At 47.9% G+C, this 22,309-nt stretch overlaps 2 protein-coding genes across 7 annotated transcripts in view; one reads left to right on the top strand and one right to left on the bottom strand.

Annotated features, from left to right (window-relative positions):
* Window positions 1-22,309, top strand: part of C20H16orf95 (chromosome 20 C16orf95 homolog) — a 177,974-nt gene that overhangs the window by 29,511 nt on the left and 126,154 nt on the right. The window lies entirely within an intron of this gene.
* LOC135968792 (large ribosomal subunit protein eL39-like) lies at window positions 20,466-21,161 on the bottom strand. Its single transcript, XM_065536895.1, has one exon. It carries the CDS (start codon window positions 21,159-21,161, stop codon window positions 20,934-20,936), a length of 228 nt encoding a protein of 75 aa, XP_065392967.1. The 3' UTR covers window positions 20,466-20,933.

Genomic DNA, 22,309 nt, shown 5'->3' with positions numbered 1-22,309 from the left:
TAGGGCTTGAAGACACAACGCTTGTTGGCAGTTAACCAACTTCCTGGTGAGCCCCATATAGGAAATCTACGTTCAGCTTTTTAGGGAGAAATCCTGACTCTCTTATAGTGAATGAATATATGACACCAAACACTTCACTTGTCCATTTAACAAATATTTACCAAGCACTCACCACACATCAAGCGCCAGGCTTGGTACTGTACATGTGTGAAGTCATTTAGTTCTTTTCATAACCCTATGACATAGACTTTCTTCTCATTTTACAGGTGTGGTTAGTTGGTCGAAGAGAGAAGAGTAAACATTTCTTCCACCCTTACCTTCCTGCTATTTTTTCATACATTTCACTTCTACATGTATTACAAATGCCACAATACATTGTTATTGTATTTGCATTTTTGTTATTTCAGTATTTTATTATTAGTAGTAGTATTTGATATGGAGTCTTGCTCTGTCACCCAGGCTGGAGTGCAATGGTGCAGTCTCGACTCACTGCAACCTCCGCCTCCTGGGTTCCAGCGATTCTTCTGCCTCAGCCTCCTGAGTAGCTGGGATTACAGGTGCCCACCATGCCTGGCTAATTTTTGTATTTTTAATGGAGATGGGTTTTTGCCATATTGGTCAGTCTGGTTGCGAACTCCTGACCCCAAGTGATCCGTCCACCTCAGCCTCCCGAAGTGTTGGGAACACAGGCATGAGCCACTGCGCCTGGCCAGTATTGTTATTTTTAGACCTGTTTTTCCAAATAATTGTATTTGTATTGAACAGTTAATGATATTTCTTTGGCTATCCTAGGGTTTACAGTATACATCCATCTTTAATTTTTCACCATCTACCTACAAATAAGATATCATGCATGGATAATGTAAGAATTTCATAGTTCCAATTTCTTCCTCCCATCTTTTGTATATTATTGTCATACATGTACTTCTGAATCCATAATCCTTTGCTTCTATTTTTGCTGTAGACCAGGGGTGTCCAATCTTTTGACTTCTCTGGGCCACATTGGAAGAAGAATTGTCTTGGGCCACACATAAAATACACTAATGCTAATCATAGCTGATGAGCTAGAAAAAAAAAAAAATCACAAAAAATATCTGATCATGTTTTAAGAAAGTTTACAAATTTGTGTTGGGCCACATTCAAAGCCACCCTGGGCTGCGTGTGGCCTGTGGGCCATGGGTTGGACAAGCTTGCTTTAGACATTAAATATTTTTAGAGTGATTTAAAAGTTCTTTCGTACAAACCTTCGTTTGAACAATTTCCAGAGCTCTTCGTTTCTGTGTATAGAACCAAGTTTCTGTCTGGTTTCATGTTCCTTCTACCTGAAAAAGTTCCTTTAATTTATTGTAGCACGAGTCTACTGATAATTATTCATCTCAGATTTTGTTTTTCTGAAATGAAAAAATTACTTTCACTTACGAAAGATATTTTTCCCTGGGGTAGAAGTCTGTGCTGACAGTTATTTATCTCTCAGCACTTTAAAGATGACACTTCACTGTCCTCTAGATTATGTCGTTTCTGATGAGAAATCTGCTGTCATTCTTAACTTTGCTCTTTAGTTTCTTGGGCTGCCCTTAAATATGTTCTCTTTCTCTTTATTTTATTTATTTATTTATTTATTGAGACGGAGTCTCGCTCTGTTGCCCAGGCTGGAGTGCAGTGGTGCGATCTTGGCTCACCGCAAGCTCTGCCGCCCGAGTTCACGCCATTCTCCTGCCTCAGCCTCTGAGTAGCTGGGACTACAGGCGCCCGCCACCACGCCCGGCTAATTTTTTGTATTTTCAGTAGAGACAGGGTTTCACCGTCTTAGCCAGGATAGTCTCGATCTCCTGACCTCGTGATCCACCCGCCTCGGCCTCCCAAAGTGCTGGGATTACAGGCGTGAGCCACCGCGCCCGGCCTCTCTTTATTTTTTAGTAGTTTAAATATTATGTGTCTTTAAAATCCTGCTTGGGGTTCTCTTATCTTCTTGGATTTGTGAGTTGATGTCTTTGATTAGTTTTGTAAAATTCTCAGCCATTGACTCGGCAAATATATCTTCCACTGTTATTGTTCCCTCTTTTTCCTTCTGAGATTCCAGTCACATGTGTGTTAGATTATTTATATTGTTCCAAGGGTTTTAAAAACATCATTGTCATCATTGTTGCCCTCCTACCCCCCCTTTCCCCTCCTTCTTTTCCCCTTCCCCCTCTCCTCTCCTCTTTTCCACTTCTTCCTCCTTCCCTCCTCCTCTTTTCCCACTCCTCCCCGGCCCCTTCTCCTCCTCTCCCACTCCTCTCCCTCCCCTCCTCCTCCTTTTCCTCCCCTTCTCCTTCCCTTCCTCCCCCTCCCCCTCTCCTGCCCCTTCCTCCTTGTGTTTAGTTTGAATAATTTCTATTATGCTGTCTTAAGTTCGTTGTTCCTTTCCTCTACTGTGTGGAGTCCACTGATGTGCATGAGAAGGACGTTCTCTATCTCTGTCACCACCTATTTTTTTTTCATAGGGCTCACCTCATTTGTTTCTCCTCCCTCAGGCATGATCTCTTGAATTGATAACCGTTTCATCAATTTCATTTTCTTAGCTGTATAGTATGGCAGGATGAGTCTGGTATTTATTATTCTAGCATTGCCAGAACCATGCTTTTATTTCAAACTTGTCTATGCCTTTAATGTTTATTTCTTGTAGGTAGCATATCACTATATAGCATAAAGTAAGTAAGTCTCCTACTTACTTGGATCAGAACGAGCAGGATTTTTCTGAGTCTAGGCCAGCATTGAGAACAATCTCAGATACATTCTTTATGTGCTCATAGAGACTAGAGCTGGATGTTTCTGATGTGAAAAGGGAGTGATGGATGTGCAGTGTCAGGACTGCTGACTCTGGGATCAGACAGACCAGGTTCACATCCCAATTGGGCAGGACACTTAGCCTGTCTGAGGCTTGGTTTCCTCATGCATGGAAAGGAATGACAAATGATTGTTGTGAGAATTTTTTTTTTTTTTTTTTTTTTGAGACGGAGTCTGGCTCTGTCACCCAGGCTGGAGTGCAGTGGCGCGATCTCGGCTCACTGCAAGCTCCGCCTCCCGGGTTTACGCCATTCTCCTGCCTCAGCCTCCCGAGTAGCTGGGACTACAGGCGCCCGCCACCTCGCCCGGCTAGTTTTTTGTATTTTTTTAGTAGAGACGGTGTTTCACCGTGTTAGCCAGGATGGTCTCGATCTCCTGACCTCGTGATCCGCCCGTCTCGGCCTCCCAAAGTGCTGGGATTACAGGCTTGAGCCACTGCGCCCGGCCTGTTGTGAGAATTAACTGCAGTGATCCCTATCACCCTCTCTCTCTCCTTTACCACAGGCCTGGTGTTCAATAGATGCTGTTTTCTTTTTTTTTTTTTTTTTTGAGATGGAGTCTCACTCTGTCACCCAGGCTAGAGTGCAGTGGCACAATCTTAGCTCACTGCAACCTCTGCCTCCCTGGTTCAAGGGATTGTCCTGCCTCAGCCTCCTGAGGAGCTGAGATTATGGGTGTGCACCATCATGCCTGGCTAATTTTTGTGTTTTTCATAGAGACAGGGTTTCACCATGTTGGCCAGGCTGGTCTTGAACCTCAGGTGATCCACCCGCCTCGGCCTCCCAAAGTGCTGGGATTATAGGCATGAGCCACTGCACCTGGCCTCTTCAATAGGTGCTTGTTAAATACTTTTGAATGAATGGGAGTTTTGAAGTTCTATTGGTTTCTTAAAATAAATACCTAGTCTCAATTCATTCATTCAATTCCTTAAGATCCTGTATCTGGAAGATTCCACATGCCTTGCCACCAGTTTTACTGCCTCTCCTCATGCTTGCTTTCTCCAACCTGCTTTTTCAAATTAATTGGAGTATGTCAGTTTATGCAGCTGCCACCCTGTGATGATGCCATTTGTACTTTCTTTACCTGCTAATATAGACGTTCGATTTAGGAGACTCTGATAGTATAGAAAGCACCTGACTTAGGAGTCAGGAAAACAAACATTTTTTGCCAGCTTGTCTGCCATGTGACCTTGGACAAATCCTTTAGCCTTTTCTGAGCCTCAGTTTCTTAAGTCTGTAGAAGAGGGGGATAATAATTATAAAGAGGGATAAGGGGCCTGAGGTGTCGGAACCAGACCTAGAGGAGGTCCTCAAATACTTTTCTTTCTCATCCTCCAACCCCCAACCCCCACTTCTCCTGCGATTCCATTAGATGTAGGCAGGGGCTCCAGCCATCCAAAGATCCCCAGTGAGGATGGGTGGGAGAGGTAAGGAAAGAGAGGCGGGCACTGTGTTTTCTGGTCATCACCCGGCATTAGCTGTTACTTTTTTTTTTTTTTTTTTGAGACGAAGTCTCGCTCTGTAGTCCAGGCTGGAGTGCAGTGGCACGATCTCGGCTCACTGCAACTCCACCTCCTGGGTTCAAGCAATTCTCCTGCCTCAGCCTCCCGAGTAGCTGAGACTACAGGTGCATGCTGCTATGCCTGGCCAATGTTTTTGTATTTTGGTAGAGACGGGGTTTCACTGTGTTGCCCAGGCTGGTCGTGAACTCCTGAGGTCAGGCAGTCCGCCCACCTTGGCCTTCCAAAGTGCTGGAATTATAGGCACAAGCCACTATGCTGGGCCTTTTTTTTTTTTTTTTTTTTTGAGACAGTCTCTGTCACCCAGGCTGGAGTGCAGTCGTGCAATCTCAGCTTGCTGCAACCTCTGTCTTCCATGTTCGAGTGATCCTCCTGCCTCAGCCTCCCAAGTAGCTGGGATTACAGGTGCACACCACCACGCCTGGCTAATTTTTGTATTTTTAGTAGAGAGAGGGTTTCACCATGTTGGCCAGGCTGGTGTCGAACTCCTGACCTTGTGATCTCCCTGTCTCGGCCTCCCAAAGTGCTGGGATTATAGGCATGAGCCGTCGTGCCCACCCTAACTGTTACTTTTGATCTCCTTTCATACTCAGCTAAACTAACTTTTAATTCACTTCCTGTATTTGTCTCTACCCTCCTGGAAAGAAAGCAGAATATCAACCTTAGAATGCACAAGAATTGCAAAATTCTATCCCTAAAGAAAGATGGTCGTCTTTCTTTAGAGAACAAGCTCTGGGGGTGGGAAATTACTCTGCTGGTGCTCCCCAGGCTCCTCGCCTTCCGTATCTCCAAATCCTGACAGCCTGATTGTCAGCAAGGAGACAAATACGATCCCCGGACACTGCCCACAGAGCAGAGCAGCCTCCCCAGGGCCTCTGGACAGCGTGGGAAGCAGGTGGTTCAGGAAGAGAACCTCGTATCCCATTACTTGACTCAGTAGTAGGGTTTTCATGATCTTGTAACTCAACGTGTGTTCCATGGACCGGGTTTTTGCCTCCCTTGGAACCTAGAACAACAGAAATGCAGCCTCATTCCTGACTCCAGATGCAGAATCTGCACCTTAACCAGACCCAGGTGACATGTCTGTGCATTAAGGTTTCAGATGTCCTGCCTTGTATGGTCAATGAGGGGAGGTTGGGACGAGCCAGAGCTGCAGGCATGTAGGAGTGGGTGGCATTTGGTACAGTCTGGGGCTGTCAGGCAGGCTGGACAGCAGGTCCACAGGAGCCTGTGGAGAGGTGGCTCAAGTGGGAACAGCTCTGTGCCCAACAGGCTGTGACCCAGTTGAAAGCCTGCCTCCCATTCCTCCCCTAGTTATGGGGGCAGGGAAAGTGTCACCCTGTAGACAGGGACAAAGAGACTGCCCGGGTGTTCAGGGGATGCTGGAAATGCCAGTCTTTTGGCACCTGGAGACCTGGAGGGGGTCTTGTGCCCTGGTGGTGGATGGGGGTAAGGAGCAGCCTCTCCTGCTGCAGGGAGAGGAAACCCAGTTCAACCCTTTTCCCCAGCCTAGTGAACAGAGAGTCCCTGGCAGCTGTTCTTTGGAGATTTGCTTGTCTCTACTTCTTTTCTTTCTTTCTTTTTTTTTTTTTTTTTTTTTGAGACAGGGTTTCACTTTGTCACCCAGGCTGGAGTGCAGTGGTATAATCTCAGCTTACTGCAACCTCTGCCTCCCAGGCTCAAGCCATCCTCCCACCTCAGCTTCCCTAGTAGCTGACACTATAGGCACACACTACCATGCCTGCCTAATTTTTGTATTTTTTGTAGAGACAGGATTTCACCATGTTGCCCAGGCTGGTCTTGAACTACTAGACTCAAGTGATTCGTCCACCTCGGCCTCCCAAAGTGCTGGGATTACAGGTGTGAGCCACTGCACCTGGCCACATTATTTCTTTTTAAGAGATGGCACCTTGCTCTGTTGCGCAGGCTGGAGTGCAGTGGTGCAATTATAGCTCACTGCAGCATCGACCTCCCTGGCTCAAACTATCCTCGTGCCTCAACCTCCTGAGTAGCTGGTACTACAGGCATGCACCACCAAGCCTGGCTAATTTAAAGAAAAAAAAATTTAGAGATAGGGTCTTGCTGTGTTGCCCAGGCTGGTCTCAAACTCCTGGCCTCAAGTGATCCTCTCACCTTGGCCTCCAGAAGCATTGAGATAACAAGTGTGAGCCACCTTGCCCAGCCTATGTACATGTTTTTTAGGGACAGAGGTTTGCATTTCTCTTGGGTGTATACCTAGGAGTGGAACTGATGAATCATATGGTAAATCTATAGCTAACATTTTGAGGCACTGCCAAGCTGCTTTCAATAGCAGCTCCACTACTGCCTTCCCACCAGCATTGCGTGTGGAATCTAATTTCTTCTCATCCTTACCAACTATTGTCTGTCTTTTTTATTCTGGCCATCCTAGCAGACATGGTGTGGTAGCTCATTGCGATTGTGACTTGCTTTTTTCCTGATACATCCTCTCACGTGCTTATTGGTATCTATTCATTTCTGAAGCTTCTTTGGAGAAATATCTCTTCAATGCTTTGCCCCGTTTGTTTGTTTGTTTGTTTGTTTGTTTATTTAGAGACAGAGTCTTACTCTGTCTCCTAGGCTGGAGTGTAATGGCGCCATCTTGACTTACTGCAACCTCCGCTTCCTGGGTTCAAGCAATTCTCCTGCCTCAGCCTCCTGAGTAGCTGGGATTACAGACACGTGCCCCCACCCAGCTAATTTTTGTATTTTTAGTAGAGATGGGGTTTCACCATGTTGGCCAGGCTGGTCTTGAGCTCCTGACTTCGGGTGATCAGCCCACCACGGCCTCCCAAAGTGCTGGGATTACAGGCGCGAGCCACTGCCCCCAGCCCTTTGCCCCATTTTAAATTAGTTATTTTATTTTTATATTGTAAGCATTCTTTCTATATCTTGGATACATGTCCTTTATTTGTTATATCTATGTAATATTTTATAACCCACTTTTTTTTCCCCCACTACACAATATGCTATGACAATTTCCATGTCAGAGTTCCTTTATGATTTCATCTTCAGAAGCACAGCACTCCATGGCATGGTCTGGGGCACCGTGATGCATTTAATCACTACTTAATGTTAGTCATTTAGGTTACATGCCATCTTCTGATATTATGAACACGGCTACAAGAAACATCTTCATCGTCCAGTCTTTATATCAATCTGTGAATATTCCTTTGGTGTAATTTTCTAGAAGAACTTTCCTGGGTAAAAGGGTGTACCCAGGTTTAAGGCTTATGGTTGATAAATCACCCTCTAGAAAGATGGTTCCAATGTTCATCCCCCACCCAGGCGTGCATGAAAATGCTCATTTTGCTCATACCATATTGAGTCTTGGTCTAATTTTGGCAACTATTGAGAGTCTCGGTGAGCAGCAAACTCCTGGTCTGGAATTTCCCAAACTTTGTGCTATGAAAACACTAATCTAGAAGATGGTTGTTGCAGGGAAATCAATGCTAGTACAATAGTAGTTTTCTCTCTTAAAATGACTATTGTCTTGAAGGTAAGCACCATAGCAAATTTTGTGTGTGTGTGTGTGTGTGTGTGTGTGTGTGTGTGTGTGTGTGTGTATGGTTTTCATTAATTCATTTATTGAACAAGTATTTATCAGGCACCTGGGTTATCTTTTAGTTATTGAGTTTTAAAAATTAATGATATATTCTAGGCACAAGTCTCGTACTAGATATATGACAAGATGTCTAGTACAAGGTATTGCAAATATTTATTTCCATCCATGGATTATCTGTTCCCTCTTCGATAGTGTCCTCTGAAGCTTTTTGGGTTTGATGAGGTTTATATATATATTTTTCCTTTTGTTGCTTGTGGTTTTGGTGCCATAGCTAAGAATCCTTTGGAAATCCCCAAGGTCATGAATATTTATCCTCATGTTTTAAGAGCTTAAAGTTTGGGCTCTTACATTTAAGGGCTTGATCCACTTTGAGTTAATTTCTTGTGTATGGAATGGGATGGGGGTTCCCCCTTCACGCTCTTGCATGTGAACACGTTTTGGCTTCCTCGTTTAGAAGCCCTCTCTGAGTATTGTGGGGAGAACAAATCGTAGGAATGAGAAGGATGCCGGGAGATGGATTTCCCAGTCTTCGGTGAAAATCAGCCTTGAAGAAGGTCTGCTCCAGAGCCAGCCGATGAAGAAAGAACGTGATTGGAAAACCACAACTCAGCCACCATCATGGTAAGGATTGATTTTGGAAAGAGTCATCAGTAGATGCTAAAACTAGTGGGTGAACATTTCATGGGTAACAGGAATTTTACATGGTCTCCAAGAACCTCCTCACAGGATACTAATTACAAAGGGTGAAGTCTTAACTTTCAAATGAAGAAAGCTGGCAGACACCACCTTGATCGATGTCAGCATCTTCCAGGTGTGGACAGACAGACTTCATGGCCTCCCGACATGCAGCACCGAGAAGGATGCAACGTCACTTCTGCAGATTTCCTGCCTGGAATGCAAACCCTGAGTCTAACCATCGGGAAACATCAGGCAAACTCCAGCTGAAGTTATTCTGCCTAATAACTGGCCTGAGAGAAAGGCCAGAAAGACTGAGGAATGTTCCAGATGAAGGAGACTAAAGAGATAAAAAAGATGTGACAAGACTGCAATGCATAGTTCAGTATTTTCTTTGGTACACGAGCCTTTATTGGGACACTTGGTAAAATGGGAGACAGGTCAGCAGATTTGATAGTAACATTGTATCCAGGCAATCCTCCTGGTTTTGAGGATTGTGCTGTCTTGAGAAAGAGAATGTCTGTGTTTTCAGGAGATACACACTGAAGTATTTAGGGGCACCAGGAGTGTTACATCCTGAGTGTCAGATCTTTTTAAATTTTCACATCAACTTACTTTTATCCCTGTTTTCCAGATGATAAAACTGAGGCTCAGAGCCATGAGACGCAAGCTAGGGTGGAGGCAGCTCTGCTTGGTGCCTCTTCTCTTGCTGGTTTGTGCATCCACGCCTTCCCTCTGCCCATCTCCTTGGTGTGAGCAGGTGCAGCTCTGTTCTGGTCCCCGGTGTAGTCCCTGAGCCTGGCTCAACTGCCTGCCCTGTGATAGGAGCTCAGGAAATACCTTCTACATGAAGGGCCACTGTGGAACTTATCACAATTAATACCTCGACTTTGGGGCTGAACCTTGGCTCAAATTCCAGCTCTGCTACTGAGCTGTGTAACTTTGAATAAGTTAGTTAACCTCTCTGGGACACAATTTTCATATCTGATTCCTATCGCATGGGGGTTATGCTGAAGATCTAATAACACAGGCTGGGCATGGTGGCTCATGCCTGTAATCCCGGCACTTTGGGAGACTGGGGTGGATGGATCACCTGAGGTCAGGAGTTCGAGACCAGCCTGACCAATATGGTGAAACCCCATCTCTACTAAAAAAAATACAAAAATTAGCCGGATGTGGTGGTGTGCACCTGTGCACAGGTGGTGAACAGTTGTAATCCCAGCTGCTCGGGAGGCTGAGACAGGAAAATTGCTTGAACCCAGGAGGTGGAGGTTGCAGTGAGCTGAGATTGCACCATTGCACTCCAACCTGGGTGACAGAGCAAGACTCCTTTCCAAAAAAAAAAAAAAAAAAAAAAAAAAATCTGATGATACAATGATGTGGATAAAGTGCTTACTGCAACACCTGGCCTGGCACAGAGGTGCCGTTCACATTTAGTGAATGAATGAGCGAGCAGGTGAATGAATGAATTAAAGTTTCAAGTGGCCTCTACCTCCGGGGGACCCTGGCTTGTCCTTCAACAGTATTTATCGGAAGTGCCAGGGAGGAAATTTAATTTAACAAATGATGCATCCCCATCGTCTGTGTGCTTGTGCGTGTCCTTCCTGCTCTCTCTCCCACCCCGTGGAAGCTCCAGGCAGCGGCCCCTGCCTGCCTCATCCATGTCTTTCCCCAGCACACACACACTGTCGTGCGTGGCCGGCACACATGCCTCCTTGCTGACAACTTCTCCAGTTTCTCTTCGTGACATATTGGCTAGGTGTCTCCTGGTGCAAGGTTGTACCCAGGGCACTGAGAAACTGCGGCTTCCGATTTTGTCTGCCCTGCACCTCTAATTTCTTCTCCTGGCCCCCCTCCCCACCAATCTTGCTCATGTATGGGACTCCCTTGGCCCAGTCGTCCTCCTCCTGGAGCTCCCTTGGGCTCCTCTCCAGGGTGCTTCCCGCTCCCAGCTGCAGGGAGCCCACGTCCTCTGGTTCATGGGCCAGGCTTGGGCCTGCCCTTTGACCGGTACAGCACCTGCACTCTCGCATCACTGCCTGAGCCCAGCGAGGCCAGCCCACCCTACTTGCCTTACGGGAACCTCGTGCCTCGTTGACTTCCTCTGCTAACTGGCACTGGAGAGACTGGCAGCTCAGGACGTCCGAGGAGGGCTGCTGGGGTCCTGCAAGCCAGACACCAAGCAGGTGCTGCATCCCTGCCGGCCAGGAGGTGGTGCTGTCCCCCGGTTTATGGCTCGAGGTGAAGGGGAGCAGAGACTCTCCTGCTTGTCCCGAAAATGCTACCTTAAGATCAAGGGAAAACAATAGATATTTGGGCCAGTTATCTAGAAGGAAAAGTCAAATCAATGAGCACAGGCCTCTATTCAGGTCCAGCATCTGGGCTTTTAGGAACCATCTTAGAGTGAGGAAGGGGTTTTTTTGAGCCCTGCTTGGGAATCCTGCAGGAAAGGCTGAGACCCAGGGCTGCTTTTCTGAGGAATAGAGACGGTGGCTCTGGGCTGTGCACAGTCCCTGCCTCTTGCCCAGTGCTCCTGGGAAAGTGATGGGGCCCCCCGAGCCTCAGGTCCTCACCTGAGAAATAGAGATAAAAGTCTAGGCGCCATGGCATGGTTGAGGCATGGTCAGGCACCGTGGCATGGTTGAGGCGTGGCCAGGCGCCGTGGCATGGTTGAGGCGTGGCCGGGCACCGTGGCGTGGTTGAGGCGTGGTCAGGCACCGTGGCATGGTTGAGGCGTGGTCGGGCACCGTGGTATGGTCGGGCGTTGTGGCATGGTCGAGGGCTATAACTGAGCCCGTGAACATGCAGCATAGTCCCGGCCTGCTGCCTGGGATGCCCCCACTTCGACTGGGGTGTTTGTCCTGTTGCTATGGTCAGAGACTGTGGGGGCTCTGAGATACACTTGTCACTGAGAGGGGCTTTGTTGAAGAATGCAGCCCTCTTGATGTCTAGGGGAGTGGGCCCAACATTTATGGAACACCTGCCATGTTCAGGGGCCAAGCACGCAGATGAACACCGGACCCCGCCTCTGAGACTCACAGGGGTAAGCGTGTCCTGCTCCCTTTGGAGTTTCTGCAGAACACGGGCAGAGTGTGGTCTCTTCTGTCCCAGGTGCATTGGAGGAAATGACTTTTGAGCTGGGTGTTGAAGGACAATTAGGATTTCTTAGGGGGAAGTCATGTGGGAAGGGCATTTGACAGAGGGAACAGCCTAGATGGAGGTGTGGAGGCGGGACAGCATCCTGCGTGGCTGAAGGGCTGCGGGGCAGCCTGGAGGAGGAGGACAGGCGGTGTGTGCTGGGTCCCTGCGAGTGTGGGCATCGCCCTAGGCCCATTAGTGCAGGCTGGGATGTTCTTTAAGCCAGGGCAAAGAAATCCCTTACAATAAGGGACAAGCGCAGGCTGCACCAGTGTTTGCTCTCCTCTGAAAAAGGGCGGAGGCCACTGGCAAGGTTCCAGGTGGCTCTTCTCAGAGCCCAGAGATCTCAGCCTGAAAGTGCACAAAGAGAAAGAATTCTCGGATTCAGCAAATCTACTATTTATGTCTCTTCTCTTCCTGCTCCTTTTTTTTTGTTTTTGAGATGGAGTCTTGCTCTGTTGCCCAGGCTGGAATGCAATGGCGTGATCTCGGCTCACTGCAACCTCTGCCTCCCAGGTTCAAGCAATTCTCCTGCCTCAGCCTCCCGAGTAGCTGGGATTACAGGTACCTGCCACGACACCCAGCTAATTTTTATATTTTTAGTAGAGAAGGGGTTTCACCATGTTGGCCGGGCTGGTCTCAAACTCCCGACCTCAAACGATCTGCCTGCCTCGGCCTCCCAGAGTGCTGGGATTATAGGCGTGAGCCACCATGCCCGGCCTTCTGCTCCTTTATTTTTCATTTTCATTTTTATTTTTTTATGGCGATGGAGTCTTGCTCTGTTACCCAGGCTGGAATGCAGTGGTGCAGTCACAGCTCGCTGCAGCCTCAACCTCCTGGCCTTAAGCGATCCTCTGGCCTCAGCCTCCCAAAGTGCTGGGATTATGGGCGTGAGCCGCTGCACCTGGCCGTTGCCTCATGGTTTCTCCCTCTGCTCTCAAGGCTTGGGTGTTTTTTCTTTTCCTCCGACACTCTCTGCAGCTTCACGCTTGGGCAGGCGACTTGCGGAGCTGTCTTTGCTTTGGGTTCCTGGGCCTGGGGCCTAGGATACCTCTGTCCCTTGGACACCCCAGTCTTGTGCTCAGAGAACCACCCCTAGACTTCGGAGGCGGTCACAGGAGGTGGTCTTAGGCCCCAGGCCCCTTCCGACGCCTCCTCTGTGCTTTCTCCCACCCACCTGTGCCCACCACCCAGGCAAGGTTAAGTTTGTAAAAGCCCCTTTTGAATCTCCCAGAGTTTTATCTGGAGGGCCGTCTAAATCACTTCGAAGGCTGTTGGCTGAACTCAGTAAATAAACACAGGGAGCCCTGGGGTCGCTGTGACTTACGGTCTCCTTGTCATTTCCCTCCAGAATGCGCGTCAGCGAACAGTGCCTGCCATTCTAAGGGGCTCTTTGACTCTGAACACACACAGTCCCCTCCTGGGCTGATTCCCTGCACGCTGGCATTTGGCTTTCTGTAGAGAGCCAGCGTCAGCCGTGGCCAGGGTTGATTCACTGTGGTGGGGACAGTGCCAGGGTTGTCTGGGCTCAGGACGCAGGGATGGTGTGGCTGCCCTGCTGTGTCCATGTCGGGGGCGGGAGGGATCCTACTGGTGGCAGCACCCTTGGATTTAAATGCTTCGAGGTGACGCAGGGCAGGATGACTCTCCCCAGTCACGAAATCATCTCACTGGAGTGCTTGGGGGAGGGGGCAGGGCCGAGCGTCCGCCTTGCCTCGCAGAACAGCATTTTGGTTTTCACACTCACCACTGAAAAGTCATTAAATTGAAAGGAAACGTGCGCCCCATTCCCTCCGCAGTCACGCCAGCGCCGTCCCCAGGCACCCCACAGTGTAGCTTTTGTTCGGGGGTCCAGAGTGTAAAATTGGAGTGGCAGATTGTCGGTGCACACATTTAGAATTTCCTGGCTTTCATCAGCTGCGCCACTCAGATGACAATATTTAATCCCAAATGTTTCCTTCCCTTCCCCTACCGCCCATTTCATAAGTCAGAGGGCTTTGCCCCCACATTTACAAAGTAGACTTCTCTTCCATTTCTTCAACCATAATCAAAAGTATATTTACGATTTTTTCCCCCATGTATTTGCGATTATACAAACTCTCCTGAACATTTTAAGGGGCCTTTCTTAGGAGAAGTTGACTTCCTGGTTTTGAGTTGAATGTAACTCTCCTTTGCTGGCTTCTCCGCTCCCACCATTCATTTCATAAGGACAAGGTCATGCACATTTGAATTCTACGGGTCGGATCGCATAGCAGCAATCTTGTGCCATTTCAGTCCTTGGATGTGGCTGGAGTGATATTGCTCATTGATTTGAGTCAGGCAGTTTTTCTGTTTAGGAAGTTTTTTCATTGCAGTCATTTTTATTAAAGAAGGGTTTGTTGTAGATGAGAGAATTAGCTGAAATTTAAAACTTGAAGTTTCTTTTTGTTGCGTGGTCACTTTGTAGAATCCCTTGTTTAGCAAAACAGCCCTTCTGAGGCAACCCCACAAAAAGATTTTAAACAGCACGTCGCATCTGGATCCTCTGATACACAGGCACATATGCATACAATCACAGTTTACATTTTGCAGTGTGCTGGAGAGTCTCCCAAGTAACATTTCATATCAAAGAAAGCATGTGAAAGCACGTCTCCGGGAAGCACTTCGGAGTGAGAAGCAGGTGTGACTCCTTGGTGTGTCAACCCGAGCAGGTTCCGATCCTCTGGTATCACTGGGTCCTGGGTTCTGACACTCGAGTGGGTTCTGATACCTGGCTCAGACCCTGATGGGCTGATGGTGAGGTTCACATGTCCTGTGGCCAGGCTTCCGTGCCCAATGGTCCAGTCAGACAGCCATATGGGTGCTGCTGAGAAGGTGCTGGTGGACATGGTCAGCCTCTCCCATCAGCTGTCCTCAAGGGAAGCAGATTACCCTTGACAGTGTGGGTGGGCCTCATCCAATCAGAGGAAGGCCTTATGAGCAAACTCCGAGGTTTTTCTGGGATGGAGGAATTCTGCTTCAAGACCGCAGCATCAGCTTCTGCCTGGGTTTCCAGCCTGCCGGCCTGCCCTGTGAATTTCAGACTTGCCCGCCTCCACGGTAATTCCTAAACATCTCTCTCTCGCTCTCCACACACACGTGCATGCACATATTAAACCTCCTGTTAGTTCTGTTTCTCTGGAGAGCTGTGGCTGACACTGGCTGAGAGGAGCAAGGGCTTCAGGCTAGAGCTGTATAACAGTGGTCTCTGGCCACTGGGTGTCTGCAAACATCAGAAATGTGTTCTCCACGCCTCTCTAGGTCTCCTAGGGATTTTGGGTTGCTTTCCAATACACACATGTTCATGTGCGTGCATGTGTGTGGGCAGTGGCGTGTGCATGTTCATTCAGGACACACGCCACTGCAGGTGAATTCCCTGGTGGACACACCCCCTTCAGTAGACACAGGCTATAACGCCCACAGTCACTGCCTTGGGCAGGGTCCTGGGAGAGGGCGTCTCAGGCAGTGAAATTCTGAGTGGGTCATGATGACCTCTTATGGACCAAGGCTAACTCAATGGCGGCAAGCCCCGAATATCTACTCAGAGCAGGTGGCATTGTATGTGGGCCAAATGCAGAAGATGCTGGGGGACCGTGCAGCCTCATCGTCAGGTCCCCACCCAGCTCCTCCCCTTGTGAACTTGTACCTGAGCCAGCTGACTGACCCCCTACCCACCGGGCTGCAGGTGTAAAAGGGGGGTGAAATTAGCAGTTGTCTCATCGGAGGGTGGGGAGCAGGGGGTGGGGATGCGTTATGCAGGTGAAGCCCTCAGAAAGGTCCCCCACTTTGGGGCACTACATAGGATGAGTGCTTTCATTCTTAGGAGGACTAGCTTCTGCTTGGGGGTCAGGTGGAGTTGGGCTCATACTCCAGGCTGGCCCCTCACATGCTCTGTGGCTTTAGGGAAGCTCCTAAACCTCTCTGAGGCTCATCTGTAGGAAGGAAGTTAAGAGACCGAGATGTCTCATAGGCTTGCTGAGATGATTATGTTCAAAGAGAAGGAGGACAGTCTGTGGTGAGATGCCAGGCCTGGAGGAAGCTGTCATTGGCAGCCTGCTGTGCAGGGCACTGCTGTGTGTGCACACCTTGTTAGGGCCCAGCCAGGGCCAGGACAGTGAGGCACCTAGGTGTAAAACTGGAGGTGACGCGTGTTCTCAGGTGTCAACCCTGCATTGTATGGCTTTGAGAGTACCTCCTTAAATTTTGCAGCGGTGGGCACCTCTCTTGCTTCACCCTAGTCCTGGACCTGCACATTACCCCATGGAAATGCCAAAACAGTTTTGTAAGGCCAGGGGATCGGCCCCTTGCACAGATTAGGACAGAAGCTCAAAGAAATGGGAAAACAGACCCAAACCCCCTGCCCCCCGACCTCCCGGGCTACTGAGATCTTTGAAGTTGGTGACCGCACCTTATTCATCTCATGTAATCGCATACAGCACCTGGCATGTAGTGGGTGTCAAATAGATGCTTACATGTATTCAGTGAATGAAAGAGAAGAGGGAGGACTCAGACTCTGATATGGCTTCATAGGAACCTGGCCATCCACTCCACCCACCTGCCTTAGCAAAGTGCCCTTGGTGAGGCTGAGGGACTGGGCAGCCAGGACTCCCAAGGGGACCTTGTCAGAGGGGGAAACCACCTCCGACTGAGTGGCGAGTGCTGCTCTAGGACTGCCCTAAAACTGGATTTGAACAAAAGACCACATGCCGTATGACTCTGTTGGAATGAAATGTCCAGAACAGGCAAAGCCACAGTGGCGGGAAGCAGGTGAGTGGTTTCAGGGGCTGGGAGAGTGGGGCCAGGAAGTGGCTGCTCAGGGAGTGAGCGTCCTTTTGGGGTGATGAAAATGTTCTACAACTAGAGGGTGGCAATGGTGGCGTGGCTTTGTAAATGGGCTAAATGCCACGTACTTCTACATTTTAAAAATAGTTAGAATGATAGATTTTTTTTGAGACAGGGTCTTACTGTGTCTGGCAGGCTGGAGTGTAGTGGTGTGATCGTGGCTCACCGCAGCCTCAACCTCCCTGGGCTTAGGTGATCCTCCTGCCTCAGCCTCCCAAGTAGCTGGGACAACAAGTGTGTGCCACTACATCCCAGCTTTTTTTTTTTTTTTTTTGATAGAGGTGGGGTTTCCCTGTGTTGCCCAGGTTGGTTTTTTGTTTTTTGTTTTTTGTTTTTTTTTTGAGACAGAGTTTTGCTCTTGTAGCTCAGGCTGGAGTGCGATAGCATGATAGCTCACTGCAACCTCGTCCTCCTAGATTCAAGCAATTCTCCTGTCTCAGCCTCCTAAGTAGCTGGGATTACAGGCATGCATCACATCCAGCTAATCTTTTGTATATATTTTTTTCTTTTTGTAGAGACGGGTTTCACCTTGTTGGCCAGGCTGGTCTCAAACTCCTGACCTCAAGTGATCTGCTTGCTTCTGCCCTCCTTGGCCTCTCAAAGTGCTGGGATTATAGGCATGAGCCAGGCTAGTCTTGAACTCCTGGGCTCAAGCAGTCCACCTACCTTGGCCTCCCAAAGTGCTGATATTACAGGTATGAACCACCATGTCCAGCCTAAATTTTACATTATGTATATTTTACCACAATAAAACCCCTGGAATCAACAGAACACTTTGGGTGTAAGTGACAGAAACAAGATTGAGGCGAGGCAGTGAGTAGTTCCTAGAATGGAAGCTGAGGCTGAGCAACCAGATTGCAGGAAGGGTCTCAAAACTGCCAGACTCCGTGGCATCTCCACTCCTGCCTCGTTTTCCTCCATGACCAGCGTCCTCAGGCCACCAACACCTCTGGAGCTGAGGCTGGCAGAACGTGGTGGGGGCTCCTTCAAGAGCATGGCAGCTTCTAATGGACCCGCATGATTAGTTTCGGAGAAGCAGTTGCTGGAAGACAGCCGTGTGTGTCTGGGCTGGGGAGACCCAACATTTCAGAGCCACCAACCCTGCATCACTGACTGACAGGTGGCTGGGTACTGTGTCACCACTGTCTTCTAGGAATAAACATTTCTCAGTGACATCTCAGCTTTCCATGGGAAGTCTCTGTCTGTGTCTTGTTCTGGCTCATTTAAAGCAACTATCATTTATCAAATATCCTCCCCTCCAAAGCCTCCTGGATGCCTCCAAAGGCTTGGGCCAGATGGCAGAATTCACCAAAGATACAAAAGCCCCAACACGGGGATGCACTTGGAGAGGGATGAGAAGGTTCGTGTGGGGAAGGGGTCATGAGTGGGAGAGTTGGAATGGGAGAAGGAGAAGATGCTTCTAAGGTTCAATCTGAGATGCAGCTGGGGGTTTTCCAGCGAGAACTGGGCAGTTAAGGGATTATCTGGGGACTTGCAGACTTGCAGCTCTGCTCACCCGCAGCGTGGTCCCAGGAGTGCACAGCGTGCGTTTGGGGCGTGGCTGTGCCGGTTTGCAAATCCGTAGTAGGTACTTGTCCAACAATGGGTCTGTTGGTGGTTGGGTCTGTTGCTGCTGGAATGTCTGTTGGCTCAGCTTTTGACTAAAAGCCAGTGGAAGATCTCCTTGCCGGATCCCCCAAAATGTTTCACCCATTGTTCAGGAAAGAGATTGTGAGAGCTCTAAGAGAAACAAACAGAAAACCAACATCAAACATGAGTAGTGTCCTAGGGGATTTCCTTCCTAACCTTGGTTTTGGAATTAATCTGCTTTAGAAGTTCTTTGGTGTATGTGTGTGTATGTATGTGGGCACATGTATTTGTGTGTGTATGTGGGCACATGTATTGTGTATGTGTGTGTATGTGGGCACATGTATTGTGTATGTGTGTGTATGAAAAGAAAAATACTGAGAATAAAATGTTCTTATTTATTTAGTTATTTTGAGGCAGGGTCTCGCTCCATCACCTAGGCTGGAGTACAGCGGCCCAGTCACGGCTTGCTGCGGCCTTGCCTTCCAGTGATCCTCCCACCTCAGCCGTCTGAACAGCTGGTCCCACGGGTGTGCGCCACTACGCCTGGCTAATTTTTGCATTTTTTGGTAGAGATGGCATTTCGCCATGTTGCCCAGGCTGGTCTCGAACTCCTGGGCTCAAGTGATCCTTCTGCCTTGGCCTCCTAAAGTACTGGGATTACAGGCATGAACCACTGCACCCAGCCTATCATGCTGTAATAAAGAGCAATGTTGCTCGCCAGAGTTTCCTCTCTGTACGTTGGGGATACCCCTTGCTTAGGTAGAGGGGAGGGAAATTACTTTCCTTCTTACCTCTCCATTCTTCTTGTACACAGGCTTTGAAGGAATGAGAGAGAAGTGGGCCACTGCATTCTCATTCCTGTAAGGCTCTGTGCCAGGATTCGCTGCATCTGTGTATTTTGAGCCTTTTATTATTAACCAAAGTGATCTTGGTTGATAACAATACAAAGGCAAAGCTGGGAGTGCTCTGATTTCTAGCTTCAGCCCCTTATTCATTGATTCATTATTCGTTATTGATTAATACATAGTAATTCTTTATTTTAGTTGTCTTATCAGTTCCTCACTCCTGGAAGGTTGGAGAAGGGAAGGGTGTGGCACAGATTTCTTCTTGGAATTTTAAATTTTACTTTTAAATTATGGGTCCTTAATGACTCTTTCTAATGACTCCTGAATTCTTGTGATTCAACAGAGGGTATTAATCACAAATGTGTTTCTTTCTCCTTTTTTTTTGGTGAGGGTGGAGTCTTTATTTCTTTATAGATTGTTTTATAGATTATACAAGCCATGCAGTAATATATCTTCAAGGTTAAACATTCAAATAATTCTGAAGTTCAGAGAAAAAGGTGATACCCCCTATCCTCCCCAGATAATTGAAACCTGAATGGTTTAGGTGGCTCCTTCCTGGGCACTTCTGCACGTGTATGGAGAGTAAGCCTTTTCTCATAGGTTGCCGCATCAGTGGAAAAATCCCATACCTATTAATGGGTTCACTGGTATTTCCTAGCACCTGTTGTGTGTCAGGTGTAAAGCTGGGAGCTGAAGATTGAATAATGAACAAAAATGGTCCCCTCATTCCACAGCTCACAGGCTCCAGGCATATGATGCTGGAACTTAGTTTTTCCTTCCCATTTCACAAAATATCTAGGATTTCTCCCCACGTCTGTCTGCCCTGTACTCTTTAATGTCCAGAGGTAACATTGAATTTTGATGGACATCAAGTTGACTTCTAATTGATTTGCCATTATTAAAAAGCACAACAGCGGAAGTCTTGGTTTACGTCGCTTTGAGAACCTGAGTGTTTGATAAGATTTAAAATTTTTTGATGGCAGGACACAATACCCTGATAGGACAGGACACTATTACTTACAGCTGCAAATGGGAGCTGGCTGCCAGGGAGGACCATGCAGGGGACTGCACCCAGGGATGGGTAACAGTGAGCAGCTATAGCCAGCAGCTTACGTGTGGTCAGTGGAGTGGACTTAACTAGTTTTTGTGGGCTCCTGTGGACCAATTTGAAAAATTTCATGGGCTCCAGAGCATAGGGCTGTCCCTAGCTGTCAGGTTTACCTGGCCCTGGGGAGATAGGTAAGGTGTGTAGGGGCTCAGGGCATGAGCTCTGATAGGGCAGTGGATGGAGCATGGGCTTGTTCAAGAGGGGACTTGACAGCATCTCAGACTGGTTCGGGATAGGATTTTTATTTTATTTTATTTAAAAAAATATATATATATTTATTTATTTTTGAGATAGAGTCTTACTCTGTTGCCCAAGCTGGAGTGCAGTGGCATGGTCTTGGCTCACTGCAACCTCTGCCTCCCGGATTCAAGCGATTCTTGTGCCTCAGTTTCCTGAGTAGCTGGGATTACAGGCGCCATCACACCCAGCTAATTTTTGTATTTTTAGTAGAGACGGGGTTTCGCCATGTTTTCCAGGCTGGTCTTGAACTCCTGACCTCAACTGATTTGCCTGTCCCAGCCTCCCAAAGTGCTGGGATTACAGACGTGTGCCACTGTGCCCGGCCAGGACAGGACTCTAAAGGAACACTGTACTACACCTGGCCAATGCACAATAGACTTTAAATGAGTCTCAAGCAGGGGAATCACTGCATAGATTTCATTTTTTTTGGAAATGAAAGGTCTTGTGTATTTATTACTAAACCTAGGCAAACAACGTGTTCATAACAGATTCAGAGAAAAAGAAGTTCCCAGTAAAACATGTCTGACTCTCCAGACAGTGGTGACATTTTCAGCTTGATATGGTAACATGATTGTGACCTTCAGACAGCAGAAGTATGTGTGCCATCTCACGTGCAATTCCTGATAGACCCAGTTTGGTTCTTCTCCAGTGTCTCCTTTTGGAGTCGTACCTGACTTTGTTACCAGTTTTCATCTGAATCCACTGAGGAATGGGACGATTTTGTTTTTGTTTCTTGGCCAGGAATTGCTTAATTCTGAAAGTCTCATGAGAAGACATGGCAAGAAGTGGAGTCAAGCACACACCACAATGGCAGAGAAAGGAAGAGCGGTGGGTGGCTACTCCATAGATTTCTGAGACTGACCTTCTTTCCTATGAAGCTTCACTCTCTACACTCACAGTGAGTGAGTGAGAAGTGGTATATCTGGGTCATTCCTGGGCATGAATGAAAAGAGAACAAACAAATCCATTTTCTGGGTAAGAACAATAACAGCTCCCATCTGAATGTTGTGTAACAGTTTATAAAACATCTTCAGGTCCAAGGTCTCACTGAATCTTCACTGCAAACCTGTAAAACGGGTAAGGATATTTCTATCATCAAACAGATAAGGAACTGGAGACTCAGAGAAGTCAAGAAACTGGCCCAGGGTCACACAGCTCAGAAGTGGAGAGTGAAGGCTGGAATTGGGGTTTTGTGGTGCTTCATCTATGAGCTTTAAATTTCAGCCATCATGGGTTGTAGCTTCTCTGCTCCATGTTTGATCTTTGCTCCACGTGGGTTTCTCTGGCTGTTGCCATGAGTCTGAAGAACATGCCCATGGTCACACAGGACAACCACAGTCTTCAACAGAAAGTGCCGTGTCTCTGCTTCATGCCCGTGGTTGATTTTATGCCTGGAACAAGGACACTTTCCTATTCTAGGGGTACTATGCCATGGCAACCTTGAAAGGTTATAATATCACAGTATGAATGATTTCCAAACGTCCCTCGTAAACGCCCACCACGGCCCTAACACCTGGAGAAGTGAAGAAGGTCCAGAAGAGGAAAGACGCCCATTTCGTCAGGCGCATGTCACTCCACTTGAATTGTTTTTCATGAAGGCGAATGCTTTTCAATCGTCCAGGGCAGGGGTCCGTCACTTTCAAGCACACGTGATGTGCTGCTGTTTTAAAAATTAAATACGCAGAGTTGGCAGAATGGACACGGCCTTTCAGTTTTTTAATTTAAGGTTTAAAAGTGCTTTCACGCTGTAATCCCTGGGGGGACAGGAAAGGCTGTTTGCTACAGCCCGTGGCCTCCAGGAAATCTGGCCAGACCACCTACGGGAAATTAGCCTCCAGCACTCGGCTTAGCTGGGAGGTGACAGCAGCCCCCTCTCTCCACTGTGGCCCCGAAGTCCGAGCTACATAATCTAATCTTTCAAGATA

Source organism: Macaca fascicularis, chromosome 20 (genome assembly GCF_037993035.2).
Source record: "Macaca fascicularis isolate 582-1 chromosome 20, T2T-MFA8v1.1".
Lineage (NCBI taxonomy): Eukaryota > Metazoa > Chordata > Mammalia > Primates > Cercopithecidae > Macaca > Macaca fascicularis.
The sequence above is the reverse complement of the archived record's forward strand: the minus strand, read 5'-3'. Positions and strand labels throughout refer to the sequence as shown.